General features: G+C 37.1%; 1 protein-coding gene across 1 annotated transcript; it reads right to left on the reverse strand.

Annotated features, from left to right (window-relative positions):
* Positions 1–1437: 1437 nt before the first annotated feature.
* LOC145768336 (uncharacterized) lies at positions 1438–11833 on the reverse strand. The gene is made up of 6 exons (XM_082579813.1): positions 11642–11833; positions 8211–8379; positions 6852–6992; positions 3496–3669; positions 2985–3135; positions 1438–1537 (listed from the first exon to the last, which is right to left on the reverse strand). The coding sequence occupies exons 1-6, from the start codon at positions 11831–11833 to the stop codon at positions 1438–1440; spliced, it is 927 nt and encodes a 308-aa protein (XP_082435939.1).
* Between the last annotated feature and the right edge of the window lie 11016 nt (positions 11834–22849).

Raw genomic sequence — 22849 nt, forward strand, 5'->3', positions numbered from 1 at the left:
AGACCGTTTGGCGAAAAACGATGTAATGTAATTTTTGTCATTTCAGTTGGCAGATAAATACAAAAAATATAGTAGGCTACTGCCTTGCTGTATTAATTTCAGTGAGACTAAAAATCAATTCATTCTAATAAACAATGATATCATTGTTTCAACCATAGAGAATAATTATATTGATTGATAGATTGCTCCACCAATCACACGCAACCGCACCCACACATGCTTCCCATCAATAGTGGGCTCAACAGAAAAGTTTAAAGATTGGATTTCATCATTGAGTTATCAAAGATACCGTAATCAAACTAGTGCGTATTGAATGAGTGAAGACCTTTTTTGAAACTTCCTCTCTGATTTGCCATTTTCTCTACCTTTTGAAAGAAATTTGGCTTTCAAAAGTGGGTGGGCTGGGCTCACCCAGAAAATAAAGTAGGTGGGCCAGGCCCACGAGGCCTACGTGTTTCCTCCATGCCTGGCAATGATTGCTTTGGCTACAACAACATTACACAGCTATCATGTCTGATAGTGAAGCAAAATGGAAATTGTTTAGCATGGCTAATCGGCGCTTTGTATATCTTTCATTTGCTTCTAAGATTGAAGAATATAGTGCTCTTACAGGGCTTTACTTTCACATTCAACAGATGAACGCTGCAACTGCTGTTAGAAATGAATAATGTTCATTATAAATAATATTCAAAATATATTATATTTTTCTTGTTTAACGTTTTTAATTTGGAGATATGCTGTCTGCAGACATGTACAATTGTACATCACTGGTATTTTACGGTCAACATCTTTCTTTCACCGCTACAACGCACTGCAACCGTTGTACTTCACGGAGCATGCAATTGTATATGGCGCTGCAGCTTCGCCGAAACCATGTACTGTATTTATGACTTGAGACCTCGATCATTTTCACACGTTTTTAATTGCAATAAGTATTAAACCATTGTGTATTGCATAAAAGGCAATTGTTTCACTCAAATCAATTATGATGTATAATACGTACACAATGGGATATTAGCAAGACAATGTTACTGTAGAATTGCTTTGGGCATTTTATTAGAATAAAATAGTGATGAGAATTCAGAGGAAGTTCTTGGAGAATCATAGTTAATTTGAAAGCAGAAGAGAATCCAAAGTAAATGTTTTCGGAGGTGAGTAAATATTTTTGTAGTAAACTTGTCATGCCTGGAAAGTATACTAGTAATGAAGAGAAGGCTCGTATTCTTGCATGGAGACAGGAAAATGTGCCAATAAAAGTCATATGCTAGCAAAGTGGAAGAGGAAAAGTAACCATTATGAGGGTCTTGGCTGCAGCCAAAAGTCTTCCATGCAAAACAGTTCCCAAGCATAAGTTTGGTGGAGGAAGGAAAAAAAAACATCTAAATAAACTGAAACATCATGAAACGAGAACTACAAAAGAACCCTCGTTTAACAGCATTAGGCCTGCAAGATCTTCATCCAGATCTGCTGCAGCATGTAAAAATCTGGACAGTTCAGCACCGCCTCCAAAAGGACTTGGATCTTCCTAGCCGTAAAGCTGCCAAAAAGCCTCTTATCAATGAGCGGATGAAAAAACAACGGCTAGCATTTGCCAAGAAAAATGCCCATTGGACCACTGAACAATGAAGAAAAGTAATGTTCTCTGATGAGAGCAACTTCCAGGTCTTTAAGATGGGGTCTACTACGGTGCAGCGTCCAAGGTCATCTGATCGTTTTGATCCTCGATATACGGTTCCGACTGTTAAACACCCACAGTCAGTCATGGTGTGGAGAAGTTTTTCTGGAGAGAAGGGAAAGGGAGGCCTGCACTTTCTTCCAAAAAACAAAAAAATGAACGCTGATCTCTATATGCAAGTTTTAGAGGAGCATATGCTCAATTTCTTCCACATTCACAGCTCCGAGGTGTTCATGCATGATAGTGCACCCTACCACAAAGCCAAAAAAGTAACAAGATTCCTTGAACAGCAACAGATAAATGTTCTTGAATGGCCTGGCAACAGCCCGGATTTAAATCCCATCGAAAATTGCTGGCATAAACTGAAGAGAACAATAGCCGAAAAAAAAAACTCCTAACCTGGATACTCTTAAAGAAGAACTGAAAAAAGTGTGGTGCCTGGAAATGACACCACATTATTTTAGAAATTTAAGCGACTCTATGCCCAAATGCTTGCAAATGGTTATCAAAAACAAGGGCAATATGACAAAATATTAACAAAAGTGACTATTTTTAATAAAAGCGTTTATAACAAATAAACCTCTGTTTTTCTTTAAAAATAAGGTAGGTCTCAAGTCATTTTGCGGTAGCTGTACATTACTTGTGTTTTACGGTCAACATCTTTCTTTCACCGCTACAACGCACTGCAACCGTTGTACTTCACGGAGCATGCAATTGTATATGGCGCTGCAGCTTCGCCGAAACCATGTACTGTACTGTATTTATGTCTTTGCTTGCAACGATTTCGTTATGATTACCATTGTTGTTTATATGTTTCATTGCTGATTAGGTTACATAGACCAGTGTTTTGAACATGACATTTCCTTGATTTGTTAATTTGTCGTCAAAACGCATGTAAATTAACCAGTAAGTGCTATTCATTTCTGTTGCTACACCGTGGTTGCTTTGATTATAAGTGCATGTACGCCATATTGTTGCAGAAACTCAACCGTATCGTGTTTTAGTTTTTTTTGTACGCACAATAACAAACATATCAACTGTCACGATTTGTCTCACGTGTTTAGAATTTGTTGAAAAAATAATTTGAAATTATATGCTGAAATAGTGGAATTCTGGGAGAGAAGTAATCATATATTTTGTAATCTGGTTGGCGCATACAATATGAGATAAGTTTTACGCGACATCAATAATCAAAATCATAAAAAAAAAATAGTTAAAATAATACTTTAATATTAATTATTATTAAATTAATATTAAAATATAATCACTTTCTGCATTCTTACTTATACAATTCGGCGCTTCCCCTGACCATGTTCCATTACTTCGGCAAGTGAGCTTATTGGAGCCAGATATAAAATATCCATCTTTGCACAAATATTGCACCGTGTCTCCAGGCCGCCATGGTTGAGGTTGGGAATTAACAAATCCATTAGCAGGCGAATAAAGAGTGGAACACGTCACTTAAAAAACAAACAATAAAATGTTTTAAAAAAAAAAATTGAAATGTTGTTGCTTAAACTACATTTTGCTTTACTTAACTATTACTTCAATGAGTGTCTAATAGTCTATTTCAATTTACTAGAGAGATCACCATTTATATAAATTATATATAAATGGATATATAAAATATCTATTCAGAAAAATAGGTCTCATGAGTGGCTCAGCATCTCAGATGTAAATGAATTGCGCAAGATTTTCAAAACGAAAAAACTTGGCTACAAAAAAGTAATGGCGCAGGCTATACTTTACACATTTTATCTTTTTTGGTTTGATACTGGGCAGAATATTGAACTTTGATAATCCCTGCAGAATCACAATACCTGGAACACACATGGGAACCACCCCACTCCATTTTCTGTCGGATCTGCAAGTTCTCTGTGCGTTGCCATGCAACCTGTAGCCATAGTTACAGGAATACGTCACTTTTTTTCCATAAGTTTTTTCTCCGAATACTTTTCCGTCAGGAAAATCATCATCCATTTTACAAGTTGCCTCTAAAAAGTACAACAAATACGATTAACTACATTTTGTAGTCACTGTTTAAAAACTTTTTTTTTCATAAATGCCTGTTGTTTGTTGTCATGCTGTATGTGCCATTAGTTTTCAGCTTTGCGATAATTCTCTGTGATGCCATGCTGAGCGAATGTAATGCGGAAGATCAACGGCCATTTCATAAGTAAGAGAAAACAACCTTTCATCGAAAAGAAGAAAACAAAATCTTTAGTCTAAGCAGGGTATGGGATGGAATGGAATGAAAGACGTTTTTTCCATTTTTCATCCTGAGATTTTCTTCCATCCTGTCCCTATTCCATTCCATCTCATTTTTTTCCATCTTCCATCTGCAAATTTTGTTATTCCTGTATTGTGTATGTTACAAGTAAGACCACGAACTATACGGTAAATTTGAGTTAAACCTTTAACAGCAGTATTTTTGTAAGGATTATGCAACGTACAGTCTGGTGTTAGAAGTTAAACTAGACCTGCAGCACATTATAGGCTATGTAGTCTTGTTTCGGTGCAACTTCAACACTTCTTGTACAAAGAGTCACAGCGAGATGGAAAGCGTTGGAGTGATTGTTTACCGTGTTTTGTCAATGTTTAAAAACCTGTTGTTTCATAAATACCTATTGTTTGTTGACATGCTGTATCTGCCATTAGTTTTTGGCCTTGTGATAATTCTCTGTGATGCCATGCTGAGCGCATTTAATGCGGAAGTTCAATGGCTATTTCATAAGTAAGAAAAAACAACCTTTTATCTGCAGTATAAAGTAAGAAGTATCCTATAATCTTATTTCAGTAAAAAAAACAAAAACAATAATAAAATGCAAAGCAAAGCTTTCAGTCGTAGGCTACTGTACTTTGTATGCATGGACAAAAACTAATTTCAGCTAAGGCTGGGGTTCCCAACCTTTTTTGGCTGTTACCCTAATCTCCACCCTGAAGTGAGTCAATTACCCCCACGATCAGTTTTCAAAACAAAAGTGTTTATTGCTATGTAATTTGAATGGGCTAACTATGACAATGAAAATGCAATACAACACTGAATACAAGATAACAATGCGTGGTAAACATTCAATGCGAAGGTTGAGCCTGGATTTCAGCCGCCAACTTTGTGATCCTGGGCTTTGTGGTACTGAGGGCGGTTCTTACGTCGCTTTCGACATCCAGGCGATTGCGCTTCTTTGTCTATCATTCCCAAGACAGTTGAAAAGCCTTGTTCACAGCGATACATTGTTGAAAAAGATGTCAGGATATTTAATGCCCGTGTCGCTAATGTTGGTGCGTCCTGGAGTGTGCCGAACCAGAAGGGTTCCAAGCCTTTCCCCTTGAAATCAAGTTTCAACGCTTTGTTCATTCGGAGAGTGATAAATTCTTCTTTGGCCGGAAAGTCGTCATCATCCACCTGGCTGTCATCACATGTGAAGGGATCAGTGCACCATTGGAGACTAGCTGTGTCCAAATTCGGAAAGTAGTTGTCCATCTTCTTGGCTAGCTGGTCTAAGTGGTCAGGTATGTCCTCCTTCAAAGCCGCTATCAACTCAAGTCCATTGCTTTCGAAGTACATGTCGAGCGTCTGAAACGGTGCCTCTTCTAACTCGCTTGTTCAACAATTTAACCTTTGCGATAATTTTTTAGCAATTTTTTATGTCTTTAACCATGTTAGGCTTGAAAGTTAATGATGGAATTGATATGGAATGATGGAATACTGTCTTCCATCCCATCACACAAATCTTCTATTCTATTCCATCTTTAACATTTTCCATATTCCATCGCAAAATATGCCTTCCTTTCCATTCCATCCCATTCCCTGCTGCCAAGATGCGATAAGCACAGAATGTTATCAATCGTGCTGATGTGGGTTAGAATTCCTTCTGAAAGTGGTAGGCCTACATCTTATTATTTTTTGACACTTGACAAGGAAATGGATTTAGGGCAGGAATGTCCAAACTTTTCTCCAGGCAATAATGCCGGGGAGGCTGCAGTTCAACCATATTATCTGATAACCTTGTTTTGCTTGAATAAAGCGACATTATATAGTAACATTGTGTTATGTAATATAATTTTCATACAACAAAGCCATAATGCAGGTTTAAGTATTTTTTTATATAAGCTATATAGCCTATCAACGGATGTGATAAGTAAGAATACAAATTATCTGCTTTTCCATTATAAATTACAACATCTAGGAACTTTTTAAACACAGTTGTCTTATTGCAAAGAATGAACTGGCGTCTTGATTTCAATACCCAGGTTAAATTTGTTTTGAGGTTACCGGTAGACAAGCAATCAAGTTTAAATATGTTGATCCGAATAAGCTCAATCATTTCTTTATCAACGTTTGCATTTTTGGAATTTTATTTATCCATCTGCTAGTAAAAAAACACAAAGTAGATATGTTGCTGTCGCCTTCGCTACTCGGCGCCGCAGTGAAGCCCAATTATCTGCACATGAGGTGGAACCTCATCAAGGTTCACGCAGAAAGAAGTGAAGAGCAATAAGTTCTTTTCAATTGCAGCAAAATGCCGAATTCGCTAAAAAGAAAATGAATAAATGCTCGCATATCAGTTACTCATTTATATACTCTTCGAGACAATAGTTGATTTCCCAATTATGACGCAAGAATGATTAACTTTTCTCTTGTCTGTGAGAAAATGCTGTCTTATTTAAATTTGTAATAAGGCAAGTTGACTTGGTATGATTTCTGTGTGTCTGCAGGCCAAACATAGCACATTGTGAAACAACAGGCGCGGGCCATACAAAAACGTATCGCGGGCCGGAGTTGACCAGCGGGTCAGACTTTGGGCACGCCTGATTTAGGTTAAAAATTTAATCGCTGCACCTCTATGCGCTATATGCTCGTATATGGCTAAGCTTGCCCTCACAGCTTTAATCAAGTGCTGAGAACAAGAGACATATAAAAAATCATAGAGAGATATACATAGAGAGATATAAAAAAATCATACATTATAAATTCAAAAACATACATTACAATATATTATAAAATATTAAACAAATTGCAAAATAAGACAACTGCGTAATTTTAGTTTTCGTTTTCCATTTTTTAGAGTGTCAACAAAATTAAAAAGGTTGATAAAGTAAAAAGAAATGTGCAAGTCTTTCTTTAGTTTATTATGATTTATAGCGGCAATATTGTTGCCGAAAATTTGTTCTCTACCTGGGTTAAAGCAAGACATTCCGCATACATCGTCACATCTGCATTTCCTTCGCGATCCTTTGCAATCGCTTTCAGAACGACAGGGTTTCTTGCATTTTCTGCCTCTTTCCAATTTTGACAATTCTTTAGAACAGCCAATCTCTGAAATGTTGAAATATAATTGAGCAGCAGAACATACATAAAAAAATTTTTTGGGAGCAATAAAACTCTGATAAAACGAAATTTGCAAGAATAATTAGACTATACAAAATTGAAGTCGAAAGGGTCAAAAATGTTACTTGCACGTCTGGGGTCCTGGCCTTGTAAAATTTTAACTCAGTTTGATCGTTTTTTATTGCATACTTTGCTTTCTAAACAATGATTGGTTTTTTAGGACAAAAATGTTGTATTACCATAATAGCAAAAGCTAGATTTCTGTAAAAGTTGGAGAAAAGGTGTTTGGTATAAACTTAAAATTTTAAATCCCATTTAGTAAAAGTAGAAGACTATCAGGAATTTATTATTTTTTAAGAATTTTTGAATTGCCAACATGGTAGACAAAGAAAGGTAAAGTTGTATGTAAAATTTGTTACTAAAGCTACAATCATTCCGCTTATTTTTTATATTGATATTACAACACAATTAAAGTAATTTTTTGGTGCTTTTAGTGATTTTTCATAAAACCAGAAAAGTTCAAAAATTCTCCCAACTTGTTTTGTATAATCACTACATTTCAAACGCTTTTCTTTGCAGCCTAAAAGTCACATAATGTTTTGTAGAAATGATTTTCGGCGACTACTTGTTGATTTAGCAATGCTCTTAATAATCCTATTATTCCTTTGCAGTTAAAGTTTCCACTCTCAATTTCAATTCCCTTAGCCCCATTGTTAGCAAAACAATGCTGTTTTTACCACAGAGTATTTGCTTTCACTTTATTGTTTTTTTAGTTTTTGATATGCGCATGACTGCAAGTGATTTTGATATGCGCAATCTGCAAGTGATTTAAAATACACGTACTGTGTGCTTTTGCCTCTAGTTAGACTAATACAATGTAGTAGAGCGAATGACAAAAGTTTGCAAAAACACAAAACAGATTTGATGTTGTTTTTTGTTTTTGTCTAGAAAGCACGTGACTAAGTTCCCCTTTGATCCAAGTTCCTCCTACAGTACGTCATGACTCGTGGATTACCTAGGCGGTATCCCCTTGATTTGCTTCTGATATTAAGGTATCAAGCTTACTTATGAAAAACAAATACTTAAGTTGTAAGTCACACTTTGTGCAAGATAAGCAACGAACTCATATAGCCTACCAATGGAGGCGCGCTGTATTTAAGACAATACAAAACAAATACAAATGCAATCGAAGTCAACCATAATCACCTTTATATGTTTTCCTTGCTACCCAGTTAATCAATGCTGGGACGTTTGTATAAAACCCAGGATAATATTTTCTGATCCCATTTTTGAGGTAGGACGAAGCACACTCCACTGGTCCCCAACTGGTTATCCCCAATTGCACCCAACAACTTTTGAAGGGACCAGTTATAACCTAAATAATTTAATAAAAATTTTAATTTGAAGCTTATTTTGTTTTATTCATTCCTAAACTTTTTAGTACCATGTGTAGGTAGTTTGAAGGATGACTGCCAAGTGATGTTGCTCTGTTTTCGTTCATAAATTGAAATGACATCGACGATGACTTCTGTTCATACTTGAGCAATGGATTCGTCTTCTGACTACAACTTATATGATTAAAGTCTATTGTAAATGTGACTTTTAACACATAAGTGTGGAGATTCAAATATAAATTCTATTGGAATAAGAACATTCTCATGATCCCAATAAAAGCGAAACCGCTGGTTAACCCTATTTTAATACGAGCTGTTTTCGTACGCGGAAAGCACGTCACTGGCTATCTTAGCCCCATGCTAATAAATCGTTAATAACGGGAGCTATGAAAATCACAAAGCCAAAATATTTTACAAGATAATAGCCATGTGTATTGTGCGTATATAAATTAAACTTGTACCCATCATATTTATTGAAATAAAGTGTTTGAGATGAACAGACGTCAGAAATTCAGTTTTTATTCTACTTTCCAAAAGTAGCTTCCAAGTTGAAGTTTTTGAATTATAACATAAAGTAATGCTAAACTAAACATAAAATTACTTTTGCTCATAAATATAAGGCATTTTTGGGCGTTTTTGCATTTCAAAGTAATTTCACTAACATTTATATTACATAGCTTCTTGCCATATTTTCTTGTAATGGTAGTAAAATTTTTACTACCATTAGAAGAAAATATGGCAAGAAGCTATTGATGAAGTGTAGAAAGTATGTCAGGAAGAATTTATATTACACTTACATTAAATTATATATATTTAGCATTGCACGAAAATGTCTGGCTACCTGACACGAAATAATTATTGTGAAGAGCAGGAAGAATAAAAAAAGACCAGTTTATAGTCCGGCAGCCCGTGACGTATTTGTAACATCATAAGGTACAAAAGGTTTGAGTGTTTTATCAACCTTGGCCCACTGTGGGATGTTCAGAAACCCACATCCGAGGTTTCACTGCTGGGGCGTTTGGGGGCTACGGCTTGGTGAAAAACCCATTTTGGGGGTCAAAAAAACATCATAAGGTACAAGAACAAAACCTATGCCAGATTTTATGCCTTCACTTGTAGACTTTGGAACAAGTCGATCTGGGTGCCCCAGGTGGGGCATTTCCGAATAAGGGGCCCCCAAAGTTGGGGCAAAATACGTAAAAATAACATCATAAAGTACAAAGATGAAACTTCTTTCATCGGTTGGGGCATGTTCCACTGAGTACGAAACAACTTTTCTTATGGCCCCAAGGTGGGGCTTAACCTCATTTTGGGGGTAAAACCCCTAAAATTCACAAAATTAACATCATAAGGTACATGGATGAAACCAAGTGCAGGTGATAGTACCTCACTTACGGATTTCAGAACATTAAAATTTAGTCGCCCCAGGTGGGGCATTCCCGAATAAGGAGCCCCCAAAGTTGGGGCAAAATACGTAAAAATAACAGCATAAGGTACAAAGATGGAACTTGTATCATCAGTTAGGGCATGTTCCACTGAGTTCGAAAAAACTTTTCTTATGGCCCCAAGGTGGGGCTTAACCTCATTTTGGGGGTACAACCCCTAAAATTCACAAAATTAACATCATAAGGTACATGGATGAAACCAAGTGTAGGTGATAGTACCTCACTTACGGATTTCAAAACATTAAAATTTGGTCGCCTCGGGTGGGGCATTCCTGAATAAGGAGCCCCCAAAGTTGGGGCAAAATACGTAAAAATAACATCATAAGATACAAAGATGGAACTTGTATCATCAGTTGGGACGCGTTCCACCGAGTTCGAAAAAACTTTTCTTATGGCTCCAAGGTGGGGCTTAACCTCATTTTGGAGGTATAACCCCTAAAATTCACAAAATTAATATCATAAGGTATAAAACCAATAGTGTCTCACGTATATATTTCAAAACGTCTGCAAATATTTTGGAAAATCAACGAAGTATGTAAGATATAATATCTACACAGCATAACATTTGCTTATTAGGTTAAAATTTATCACAATGAAAATAGATATTGTACGCAGGGGTGGATTGGCGGCTAATCATTAGCCTACTGGGAATTCGAGAACGTTCCCGGTTGGCCGGTCAGAGGGTCACTGTCCTCAGGCCCGGATTTAGGGGGGCAGTTGCCTTAGGCTCCCCGACTTTTGAAAGGCTCCCCTATGTGGAAAAAAATGTGATTTTGTTATATATTTTTTCCTTTTGGCCTTTAAAGTCTGCAAAATGCTGTGCAGTAGGCTACTGGACTGATGCTACTGTAGACGTAGAGATGGTTTTTCGCATGGGGGCCCCCGATCTAAAAGTGCCCCGGGCTCCCCATCAGCTAAATCCGGCCCTGACTGTCCTGTTTTATGTACAAAAGAAAATTTTATTTGAAATATAATAGTCGTAGCGCTATATCCTTATTGTTTGTTTGAATAACACTGACAATGATTCAAGTTACAAATCGAAGCTTGCTGTACAAATACGTACAATGTCTAATTTTATAGCCTACATCATATTACCGATGAAAGACTTTTTCTGAAATGAAATAAATTGTTTGTGAAACGAGCATTTTTATGCTAAATCTATTTTGATAGAAGTGGACCGTTATTATTTTTAAATTCCCGGGCTAATTTAGTTTGAAAATCCGCCCCTGATTGTACGTAGGCCTACCTACATTTAAGTTTCTCTCAGGCTAAACACTGAACAGAAACAAATCACACTATGTGGTCTCATTTAAACAACTGAGAGGACTTCTCGAATAACATGTGATTTGTGCTGAAAGGAATGGAAAAATTGCTCGCTACAAAATATGGAAACCTGGAAGGCGTGCGAAAGAAACGTTAAACTATAGGCTACACTAGAACGAAAAGATGCACATTGAACTATTTGAAAACGTATGCCCTGTTTATCAAGTCAAAAGTCTTCTTGAAAAAGCATGCCTCCTGCATAATCTCTCTTGAGTAGGCTATGCACCATTGGCCCCGGTTTGCAGGCATGTGAAATAATTTATCCTAACAGTTTGTTCCATGTGGTTTCGTGAGTTCTGGTGGAAACCGTAAAATTAATACAAGTTCAAATCATACTCTATCCCCATTTTTACAAGAATAAAGGTAAAAAGTTGCTTATGTAGGCTATAGCCGACAGTTTATTTATGCTTGAGGTGGAGAAAGGCAAAAACATCTATTCATTAAAGGTCTGCAGGTTCGTCGTCAGAAAAGTCACATTCATCCGTTTCTGTTGTTTCATCATCTGATTCTGTTCCGTCTTGGTCCAAACCCTTCTCACTTTGCAGAACGTTATCCAGCGTGGACGGAACTGGATCTCCATGAAACCAAGCTGGAGTGAATTTACCATCTTCCAAATGCCAGCCGCTTTCAACTGGTGTCTGGAAAAAGCTTCCTTTTTCGGCAACATGATTCTAAATGCCACGAATGTAATTCGCTCTGAGTATTTTCTGATGGAGCGCAGTTTTGCACGGGGGAAAGTTGCTTCCATCTGAACCTTTCAGTCGTCGCAATGGATTGGAACTTTTCGGTTTGTATGTTTCAATGATTTCTTTAAATCGTAATTCATTAAGGCAATGACCACTTTTACATCCATACATCTGGCACACAAATTTTTCAATGCCCTTTTCAATGGTTTCATCAAGATTTTTCGAATATCTCAAAGCAGCAAAGACATGTTGAGCATGCACATTTTTCTCCAATATATTAAGGGGTCGAGCCTTCCCTTTACCCAAAAAAGCAGCTGTATAATCACAGCTTGTAAAGCAATGAAAACCGGGAAGCGAACAAAGCATGTCTGGAGATAAAGTACTGCCAAGCTTTGATACATCAATACATCTCAGAGTATTGTTTGCCTGTACACCAATTTCCATCCATATGTTTACGTCTTTTTGTACGAACGACAAATTTCCCAACAGTATAATCAGAACATACGTGTCATTAGAGCGGACTACCACATTTTTCACATCTTGGCATGCGGTGACGATGTGGTGCATTAGGCGCGTATCTGCTTCTTCGTGGTAGCATAACAAGGACTTCTCTTCACCAGACAACATTTCGCCATCTTTTCGATAAACATAACATTTTTCATCAAGTGTAGCATAAAGAACCTTTAAGTCGAGGAAGCTGGAACACTCATCTGATTTCCAAGAATTAACAAGAAAATACACCAATACTTGCTTGAAGTTGTCATTCCTCATTGCGGCTGCAAAATTAACAGGTCGTTTCATGGCCTCTCCTTCGGTGACGTATTGCTGATCGCGGAAGTCATGAATTGCTCGGCGATCTCGCTGGGCATCTTTGATGGACGGCGATATAGTTCTATAGAAAACAACGTGTATTGTTTTCTCACTGTGTCTGCACAATTTCTTCAAAGTCGTCTTTGCAACACCTCCGAACGTCATCGGCAAATATCCAAGAGTGTGAAGAAGAAACATACCATCGATCAACGTGCAGTCAACAAAAGGCGGATCTGTACTTTCAATTTTTTTTTTAAAGAGCCTTCAAAAGCATTGACTTTTGGGTTGATTTCATCGTTGCATCCATATGGCACAAAGACAGTGGTACTGGTGTGAAGGGGTAAGACAGCATCAATTCCATGTCTACCTTGTGATCTACTGCTAAACATAGAAGCCTTCCAATCAATTTGCGTTCCATTCTCAAGTGAGAAAATTTGCCTTCGCGGGTTATGCTTTTGACAACGGCAGCTTCAGAAGCAAAGTTGCAGATTTTGTTTTTACGTATTGGCTTGTTGAAGGTGCTAGCGTCCTGGTGGCATTGACTAATAAATTTGTTTCTATCCTCAGTTCCTTTTTGAAAAACATTCAAAAGAAAATTTGAAGTGGCAGGAGCGACTGCTTTTTCTGTGCTAATATTGAATAGAAAGGATACATCGAAGCCTGCACTAAATGGATTAACTGTATTGCTTACTTTTTGCATTAGTTTATCCAAATGTCTGCGATCTCTATCGATGCTTGAAGGATGAAGGTCGAATGATGCTTTCTCTGCTGATGTCATCCCCAGATCTTCATAGAAGTGGGGAAGGATCGTTTGGCGCATAAAGTGGGTAAGTGCCCATCTCTGTCTGGCACCAATTGAATTGGTGAAAGACGTAATCCCAGTGAATCGATTGGCGGATTCTGCATTGATTGTTTGCTCCAAAGTTTGATCAACAGCACATCCATAGAAGTTTTTTTCAGTTCTTTTTACGGACAAGATGCCTTATTCCAAGGTGAAAACAGATCACTTATTCCAGGGTGAGTTTCTTTCATTTTTAGCATGTTATCCTGCAGTCGCAAAATCCATCTTGCATAATTTGGTTGGTTGAAAATGAAGAACACGCTTGACATCTCTCCTATGCAGTGCACAAACAACTGATGATTTGCAGAATGAATACTCCGAGCAAAGAGGAGGTACGTCTTGACAAGTTTTAAGTAGGTATCCATACCAGTACTGGGCAGTCTTGCCATTTTCTCCTGTTTCGGTTTTCCTTGAAAATTCTTGGTAGGAACTCAAAACGTAGACTACGCTACCGGTATTCTAAACAATTGAAGACTAAAACTTTATTATTTGATAGCCCTTGTGAACTGGTTACTACCGGTAGTTGTCGTGGTCGAATTCTACTTTTTGCATCAGCCAGATGCTTCTGTGCTACTAATGTTGTCTGCTAACCTGAGATGTAGCTTAGCTTTTAGTTTGTTGTAAATATCTTCATCAAATTAACCTTTTCTATTGAGTAGAACTAAAATGGTAGGCTACTGGAACCGGCACTGCACACTGGCAAGATTCAAAATCTTTAATCTATAATACTAAATCTTACATTTCTAATGGCGCAGGTTAACTGGCAGTCAGTATGAGAATTTCAGAAACAGCACGTGGAGTTCTTTATGCGCTATTATTGTCTTCGACTCTTGTCTTGTACGAAATATAACCACAAGAGTAGCATAATATCATTATGTTGTCATACAGAGTAACACTTAATAGTCTATGACGAAAGCATGCCTGTTGCGCCAAATCATTATCACATTGTATGCTACTGTACACTACAGTCTTCAACCAGTGAAATATTAAATTATAGCGCAGTTGCTTATTATGGAATTATGACTTTCGCATCCGGTATCAGTCTTTGTGCTAGGAAAAATCCTCAGCTGATGCAAAATTTTTTTGACGTTTTACAAACACTTGGTTTCATCCAAATAGGCTACAACCTTGAATTTGGGGGTTGTATATCCTAAGATGAGGTTAAGCCCCACCTTGGAGCCATAAGAAAAGTTTTTTTCGAACTCGGTGGAACGCGTCCCAACTGATGATACAAGTTCCATCTTTGTATCTTATGATGTTATTTTTACGTATTTTGCCCCAACTTTGGGGGCTCCTTATTCAGGAATGCCCCACCCGAGGCGACCAAATTTTAATGTTTTGAAATCCGTAAGTGAGGTATTATCATCTACACTTGGTTTCATCCATGTACCTTATGATGTTAATTTTGTGAATTTTAGGGGTTGTACCCCTAAAATAAGGTTAAACCCCACCTTGGGGCCATAAGAAAAGTTGTTTCGTACTCAGTGGAACATGCCCCAACTGATGAAAAAAGTTCCATCTTTGTACCTTATGATGTTATTTTTACGTATTTTGCCCCAACTTTGGGGGCCCCTTATTCGGGAATGCCCCACCTGGGGCACCCAGATCGACTTGTTCCAAAGTCTACAAGTGAAGGCATAAAATCTAGCATAGGTTTTTTTCTTGTACCTTATGATGTTTTTTTGACCCCCAAAATGGGTTTTTCACCAGGCCGTAGCCCCCAAACGCCCCAGCAGTGAAACCTCGGATGTGGGTTTCTGAACATCCCACAGTGGGGCAAGGTTGATAAAACACTCAAACCTTTTGTACCTTATGATGTTACAAATACGTCACGGGCTGCCGGACTATTAGGTTTAGAAAATTTGCAAAGAATAAAAACTAAAAGTCAAGAAATTTCATACTTCCAGCATATTTCCTTCTGAGAAATATTTCACTACTAAAGTGGGGCGTCCTCATAAAACTCCGTGTCGCTACATATAGGGTTAAAGCTCTCAGTAAAGAGATGCTTATAGAAACGTTTTAATAGTAAGTGTTACGATCAATATGCGTAGTCTGCGGTAGGTTGCATTTTGTTCTAAAATGAGTGAACTATTTTATTGCGTAATTCGGTTGTGGTGCTTCGATAATACTGGCTGATATTAACCTTTTGTTACGCAATCTGTTATTGTAACATCTGCTTCTAAAAGGTAGCGACAATGACATTCTGCAAACTTCTCTGATTTTTTGGCCAAAACAATAAATTCTTGTGATGTAATATTACCTTAGTCTCTGAGAGATTCTACTCCAAGCACACCTGGTATAAGTAGCCGCGTGATTTGATTTTTATTATTAGAGCTGTGTTTAGAGTTGTGTCGAGAGTTGTGTATTATGTGGAGTAGAAGTTATAATGAAAAATGTATTGAAAACGATTGTAGAGCTCCAGTCAACATTAAATAGAATGTAAAAATGGAAGTTCAATCAATCAATCTAAGTTATTGCCAATTGTAAAGTAGCTGTTGCAAGTAGTGGTGTATATTCATTTTGAAATCGATAAAGACGTTTGCTGTTCATAGCTTGATTTCTTTATGTCATGGAAGTGGTGAACTATTCGAACTGTAGAACCTACTAACTAGTCTACAGTAACTTGTAGCCTACTTAGTTACTAACCTACCTACTTACTAACTAATGGACAGCAACAGAGTAGCCTACCCCACGACAGACCAAAAGGTTCAAAAAAACGAAGTAAACTCTCTCAACTGGGTAAACACCTTACTTCTACACGATGAAGATCATCATTACCTACAGTGACTAGTGATCCTACGCAAGTTACAAGATTCAGATCCGTTATGCCACTGAATGAGACGGCCAGTGAAGCACACCGGTCATTGGCACAAAGACCAAAAAGAAAGCACATCCTCATTGGGAACACTAGCAAAGAGTAGGTGTTTCTAAGCTTCCTAAATGCTCTGACGTTTTAGAAAGGCTGTTGTTCCTAAAAATGCGGATATGTCATGGCTTCTGAGGAATTTGTATGAAACTTGGTATCAACTAGAACTTGATTCCAGACGTGAGAGGAATAATAGTGATTCATTTAAAAAACGTTTGCGTGATATGGAAGAAAAGCTCAAGGATCCTCTGAATATATGTAAGACTACCTCGCGGTCAATTCTCATGCATTCTGGTATGATTGACTGGGAGACAGATCTGGAACATCTGAAAAATCAGCTCCAGCGAGATCAAGTAGGTTGCGCATTGAGCAGAGATGCTATGCAGAAGAGACGGGCTTAGTTAGAAAAACGACACAGTGCAGCTGGTCAAAAGAAATGGAAAGATGATGTTGCTGACAATCTGAAAACAGTGAAGTTAGATTTAAGTACAGCAGGTGAAGAAACAGAAAGTGACAGTGACAACTGGAAAACACCTTAAAGGAAAAGAAAATGGATATTATGTCGCCTACAGCTTTAACATCTGATCAACTTTGATTAAGCTTTAGGCAAAAAACAATGTTTGTTGCTGCTGTGGCTCAAGCGTCCGGCATACAAGTCGAAGACACTAATATCTCAGTCACAACAGCTCATAGACTGGCTAATAAGACTAGGTCAATATCAGAAATGCTTTTCAGGCCCCTGATTTGGCAACAATTCACTGGGACGATAAGATTCTGAAAATGAGAGGAAATGTTTCATCAGAACGGTGCTGTGTGTATATGTGTCTGGCGTTAGTTTTGATGATGAAGGTAATGCAGAAATGAAGCAGCTGCTGGGAGTGCCTGAGATACCAGACGGCACCGGATCATCTCAGGAACAGGCGGTAATAAAATCGGTGGAAGACTGGAGAGTGAAAGTTTCCATTGGTGGTATGGTGTTTGATACGACTGCAGCCAATTCAGAGAAATGGCAAGGTGCTTGTAGCCTACATTGCTGAAGGCAACAATTGGGAAAGCAATTTGGAACTTATTGATCAAGAGTGGCTACAAATGCCAGTATCAGAATGGAAAAATGTCGAAAATTTATAAGAAACTAAACAAATTCGTTTTGAACGTAAGGGTAGTCAACAATATTGCGGAACATGCGATTAAGCTAATCACGATGTTATTGACAGGTGTTCTGACGAGAGCCACCGGCAAGCTCTTGTTTGTTGTGCAAAAGCACAGAGAACAGTTCTCAAATTACAAAACAGCTACCTTAGTCAAACTCAATTGTTAAAAAATTCGCCAAGAATTCAGTGAATTGTGTTTGCATCTCTGGTATTGTGTTGATGAAATTCTGGGAATTGAAATCAATCAGGACTGAAGCATAAGGAATAGCGTGAAGGAATATGAATAGAGGAAATAGGAATAGAAGAAACAGGGGTGGATCATGTCTGAGAGTAATTAACTCAATTTTTTGTAAATGAAACGTGTTGTTATTTCACAATTTTGACATAATTTCAGGAATATTCATTCTGGGGTGAGGTATTCTTGGTCAGGTTGTGTCCATGTCTATAAAATTTCACCATAAATTTCAAGTGGTAAAAGTTCACTTTGCAAAATTGTTGTTGTAAAATGTTTTTGACTTCCGATTCGTGATCTGTGACCCTAAAAACCCCGTAATCGACATATTACATGATCACAATATGCCAGTTTAGGACTGTAGACTTTCAAGATATCTTATCTGGCCGCCATTTTAAAAAATAGTGCAGAACCAAACTTTTAGCGGGAAAATTCTGAAACTCCACCAAAATACTGTTTAACAAAGGTGGAAACCCGTAGCCTAATATATAGCCGCAACAATTTCTAAAAACTTTTTGCAAAATGGTACACCCAAATGCTCAACCTTGCTGTATATTTGCATCAACTAATAAAGTTTAAAAAACTTTAGTCTGAAAGTTAAAGCAGCATGTGCTTTTCACAGAAATAAAGTTTGCATCAATGCCTTCTCCTCTTCATCTATTTGATAAACATGGCCACCTGGAGATGCGGCCTGATTTGTCACATTTTGCAGATTTTGATTACAGCTACTACTAGTGCTTAACTGACATTTTTTGAGATATTTTTACTTTTTGCGGTTTCCTAATGACAAAAAACTTTTTTGTTGCCTTGGGGAAGCAGTAGCAAATGCGAAAAAGTAAGTTGAAAAACGCAAAATCAGACTGTTATTGAAAATTAACAGTCTGACTAAAATCTACAAAATCAAATTTTCTTTGTTTTTCAACATGTGAGGATGTTAAAACCTAATGTGTCATCTGGGGAAAAGAATAAAGCAAGCGTAAAAATCTAATTTTTAGAAAAAATTATTTTAACGTTCGCTCAAAGTTAGAAAAACCTGGAAATTTCTGCAAAATGTGACAAATCAGGCCGTATCTTTAGGTGGCCATGTGATAAATTATAAATTATTGGGTCATCAAGCATTGTGCCCTAGTTTGATTAGTTGCGCAAGACTAATCTTCTAATTTAGTTGACATTTAAGTTGAAGTTGTATTAGCTTTAATGTTTTTTTTATGAACACTACTAAAAACCTAATTTTATCTTTATTCTTTTGATTATAATGGAAAGCTAAATTATATTTTTACCGTCCATGCATTTCAACAAAATTTATTATATCTATAACAAATAATAAACTTTGAAACACATTTAAAAGTCTTACCTCTCTAACAAGAGGGCCCCCACTATCACCGTGACAAGAGTCGACAATTTTTGCCTTGTTTGATCCAATTCCACAAATCATGTTTTTGGTGAACTTTATGCTTTCGTCAATAACTCGATTGTCCGACAACGTTTCATGATCAATCAAACATCTTTATCATGATCAATCAAACAAAGAAATTTGTAAAATAATGATATATTCTAAAAGTGCAAATGGAATACAGTTCTAACACTGTAAAATATTGTCTGCATAGACTATGAACAAAATGATTGTGCCTTAACATTGATAAGGCATATTTAACTCGAGAACCAAGGAAAAAGAGAAAGGAAAAAAAAATATTATAAATTTCTAACATTGTAGGACATTTCCAACAGTATGGAAAGAAATTCCACACGAAATACGGACACTTTCCAACATCAAAACTTTCTGTCACAAATTAAAATTAAGCTATCTAAAAGTGACGACAAATCAATCCCGTACATGAAAAACAACTTCGCCTACCGCTACAAAAATTTACGTTGTTAAAGATGTCACTGATACAGCATAATTATTTGTTGACATTAGTCATTTTGACTGGCTAGACCCCCGGCTTGAGCTGAATGTTGAAAAACAGAGTTCACTTCTACCAGGGTGTAATAAATTCGATGAGCGTGGTTGCTGAAGAAAGCCGGCCCGGAGAAAGTGCTGAAGGCTTTGTATATTAACCGTGACTGTTACTGGCGGAGTCCCTATGGTCTCGCCCTCTACTAATTCAGAAATTTCACATAGAAGCAGTGACGCTAGAAACCTGAGATTTCTCGGCTATTACTTTTTTTTCTTGCCCCAAATTTTAATCCCGAATATGTTGGTATCGGATAATTGTGAAGTTCACAATAAACCTTTTGTCACAGCCAGTTATGAAATGCAGGAAAATTTCGGGTTTATTCAATAGCTTGATTGACAGTTTAATATTAGCGTGCAGTTTCATTTTTTGTTAACGCGACAGCGCTAAAATTCCAGGCAGCAAAATCCGTCTTTTTACATTGATTCAATGTCGATTTTGCTGTCTGGGTAAGGAGTCGGTCTCTGACGCAATATGAGTCATTCTTTCCTGGCAGACAATAATTAGGAAGGTAATTCGTTATTTGCGCAAATTGCTTTGTAGTGCAAAAAGTGCATGGAATACTGTTTGCACAGAAACGGAAAAACAAAATTGATGAAATTCTGTGTTCAACGCAAGAAGACTTTTAAAATGAAATGTGAACTGAAAAAATTGACCAAGAAATGGCCAAATAGGTCTAAAACCGAGTCTTTATCACCTTTTCTACCTAAAATACACAATCACGAATATATTTTCCGAAATAAATTGATTGAAGTGATAGATAAGGCTTTTGACCAACGGCATACTTTTTCCCGGTGTTATTTGATATAAGCCGACGGAGTAATTAGCAATAAGAGAGACGTAGACCTGATGGTCTCGGCCAGTAACTCTTGCCGCCAAAAGGAAGCAGTAACAGATACAGTTAAGAACCTTATGTTCTCATCCCTCGATGCTTGGATAAAGTATGGGAAATCACTTTACCTTTACTTTAGTCATTTTGAGTAGTTCTTCAATCAATTTTTGTTTTAAATAACATGACGCTTTCTACTGGAGCAAATTAAGCTGAACTAACACTTTGAAACTAGATAAAGGGGATTTGAATGTTAGTTGATCGTCAACTTTAAACCCTTTTTTGTCTAGTTTCAAACTTTGCCCGCGATAATTGTTTTGTTGAATTTGAATTTTTATCTTGCATGTTTTGTTGATTTCATCAACATGGTCCTGTGTTTTGCCAAGCTAGATAGGTGGTCAGTGGTCACTACCTGGTCTTGACCCTGAATAAGTCAGTCGTGTCTGTTTGACGAAATGTCGAGATAAAAGCAGATTGTCACTTTTACATCTTGTGATAATTCAGCTTAATTTGCACCAGTAGAACAGATCATGTTATTTAAGTGAATGTCTGGTGAACAGCCTCATCCAATTTTCAGCACCATATTTGTTTTGTTTTTTGTTTTATATATATAATCAGTTGGAAGCAGCTAATTAGATGACCAAATAGTCTTTCACTGCTCGTGGGTAATCAGATTGAATTATTCAACACTGAGCGTACTTATGTGCTTCTCCATATTTGTAAATGATATGTTATTGTGATGCAAGCCTATTTTGTACCGTTCTTTTATAGAATGTAATTGGCAGATGAAGTTATTTCTCTCTCTCTCTCTCTCTCTTGCACATTGAAGTTACTATTTTCGAATAGTAAAATAAAGATGACAACTCTATTTTCGCCAAAGTAATGTGGATTTGAAGGTTTTATAATCAGATTTATGTCAGTTGAAGTAAAATGAGCCGTTCATGCTGTAAGTTTTCGTTTCTTCTAAAACTAGATTGTTTATGACGATCAAAGTACAGGCAAATATTATGGATATCTATAGTAGAAATGCACACTAATAACATCAAAATGGAGAGCAACCTAAGTTGATAACAAACCTTTCATTGTTTCGCAATCGAATTAATCCTTGTTTGAGTTTGTTAGAAGCTTTTTCGACTTTTACGTCTTCTATGCCAAAGCCAGTGATAACGGCAAGAATATCCTTTTCTTCTCGTTTGTCTTCCTGAAGCAACCACTTGCCTAAACGTTTACATAACAATGATTTGAATCTACAGTACTTGTGATGTTATTTAGACGTCGTTCAAAACCAAAGTAAATAATTCAATAGTGCAAAATTCTACCCGGCTACTTGGGCTTTAAAGCCAACGTAAGTCAATTGTTCTTAATATTAATTAATTAGACAAGTTGCGGAGTATAACCAATTACTTACTTTCCTTCTGGCACTGTTCTTCTGACGTTTCATTTCCGTGAAGAATTCCACTTTGATAAAGAAAACTTCCAACGCAGTTTCCTTTAACACACGGCAGACACACAGGCCTAATAAAAGACGAGTATTCTACAAAATCTTTCTCCATTCTGTCCGACGACACGATCCACTTGTCATCAACTATTTGCATTCTTTGTCCAAGTTTAATCTTGAAAAAGTTGCACAAAAGAAAAAGCGTTCACAATTTTAAATTATAATAACACCGAATAACCAAGTATCTCTTTCTAATATTACTTCTATTCCCTTTAAAAATTGAACACTTGTGTTCTATTGGATAGCCAAGGACAAAGCACTGTTTCTTGTGTGTGATCTACAAAAATTATTTTTAAAATTTGTGAAAAATCTGTGAACCAACTACTTCTGATATAATTTTTGTTGTGCAAATTAAAGTTCAAGGAGCTTGGATCGAAGGCAGAAACTTTTTATAGGATAAAAAGGAAATGTGGTTTGGTTTATCAAATAAAAGTTGAGAGAAAACATATTTGAAATTATCCTACGTAATAACAGAAGTCATACAACTTACAAGAGCAATGTCGTAGTCCAAGGTACTGTCTGAGAAATCACCGTGAATGATAATCTCCTCTGGTAAATAAACTCTTGAGGAGACTGGGAGGGCAACTGGCGTTTTGAGAGGAAGTTGTGAAATTCCTTAATTACAATACCAGTCAAACTCATATTAAGATGACCACATTGTTACACGCACAATCATTAAAAAAGGTCGGCGGCATTGCCGTGTGGTAAGAGTCCTGAAACGACGTTCGAAAGAGCGCCGGTTCGACACCGCTCAAGTGCATGCGACTGTGTCTTTGGCAAGACATTTAAAGACATGCCTGATGGTGGTCACGAGG

This window comes from Aplidium turbinatum, chromosome 4, assembly GCF_918807975.1.
Source record: "Aplidium turbinatum chromosome 4, kaAplTurb1.1, whole genome shotgun sequence".
Classification (NCBI taxonomy): Eukaryota; Metazoa; Chordata; class Ascidiacea; order Aplousobranchia; family Polyclinidae; genus Aplidium; species Aplidium turbinatum.

Excerpts from the sequence above, each read along its gene's own strand:
- LOC145768336 (XM_082579813.1), bottom strand. The coding sequence starts at position 11,833 with ATGTTGCCGAAAAAGGAAGCTTTTTCCAGACACCAGTTGAAAGCGGCT. Across the intron at positions 6,993-8,210 it reads AGCAAGGAAAACATATAAAG|AGATTGGCTGTTCTAAAGAA; the intron begins GTGATTATGGTT and ends TCAACATTTCAG. Across the intron at positions 1,538-2,984 it reads TGCCGAAGTAATGGAACATG|CTTTACGGCTAGGAAGATCC; the intron begins GTCAGGGGAAGC and ends GCTTTTTGGCAG.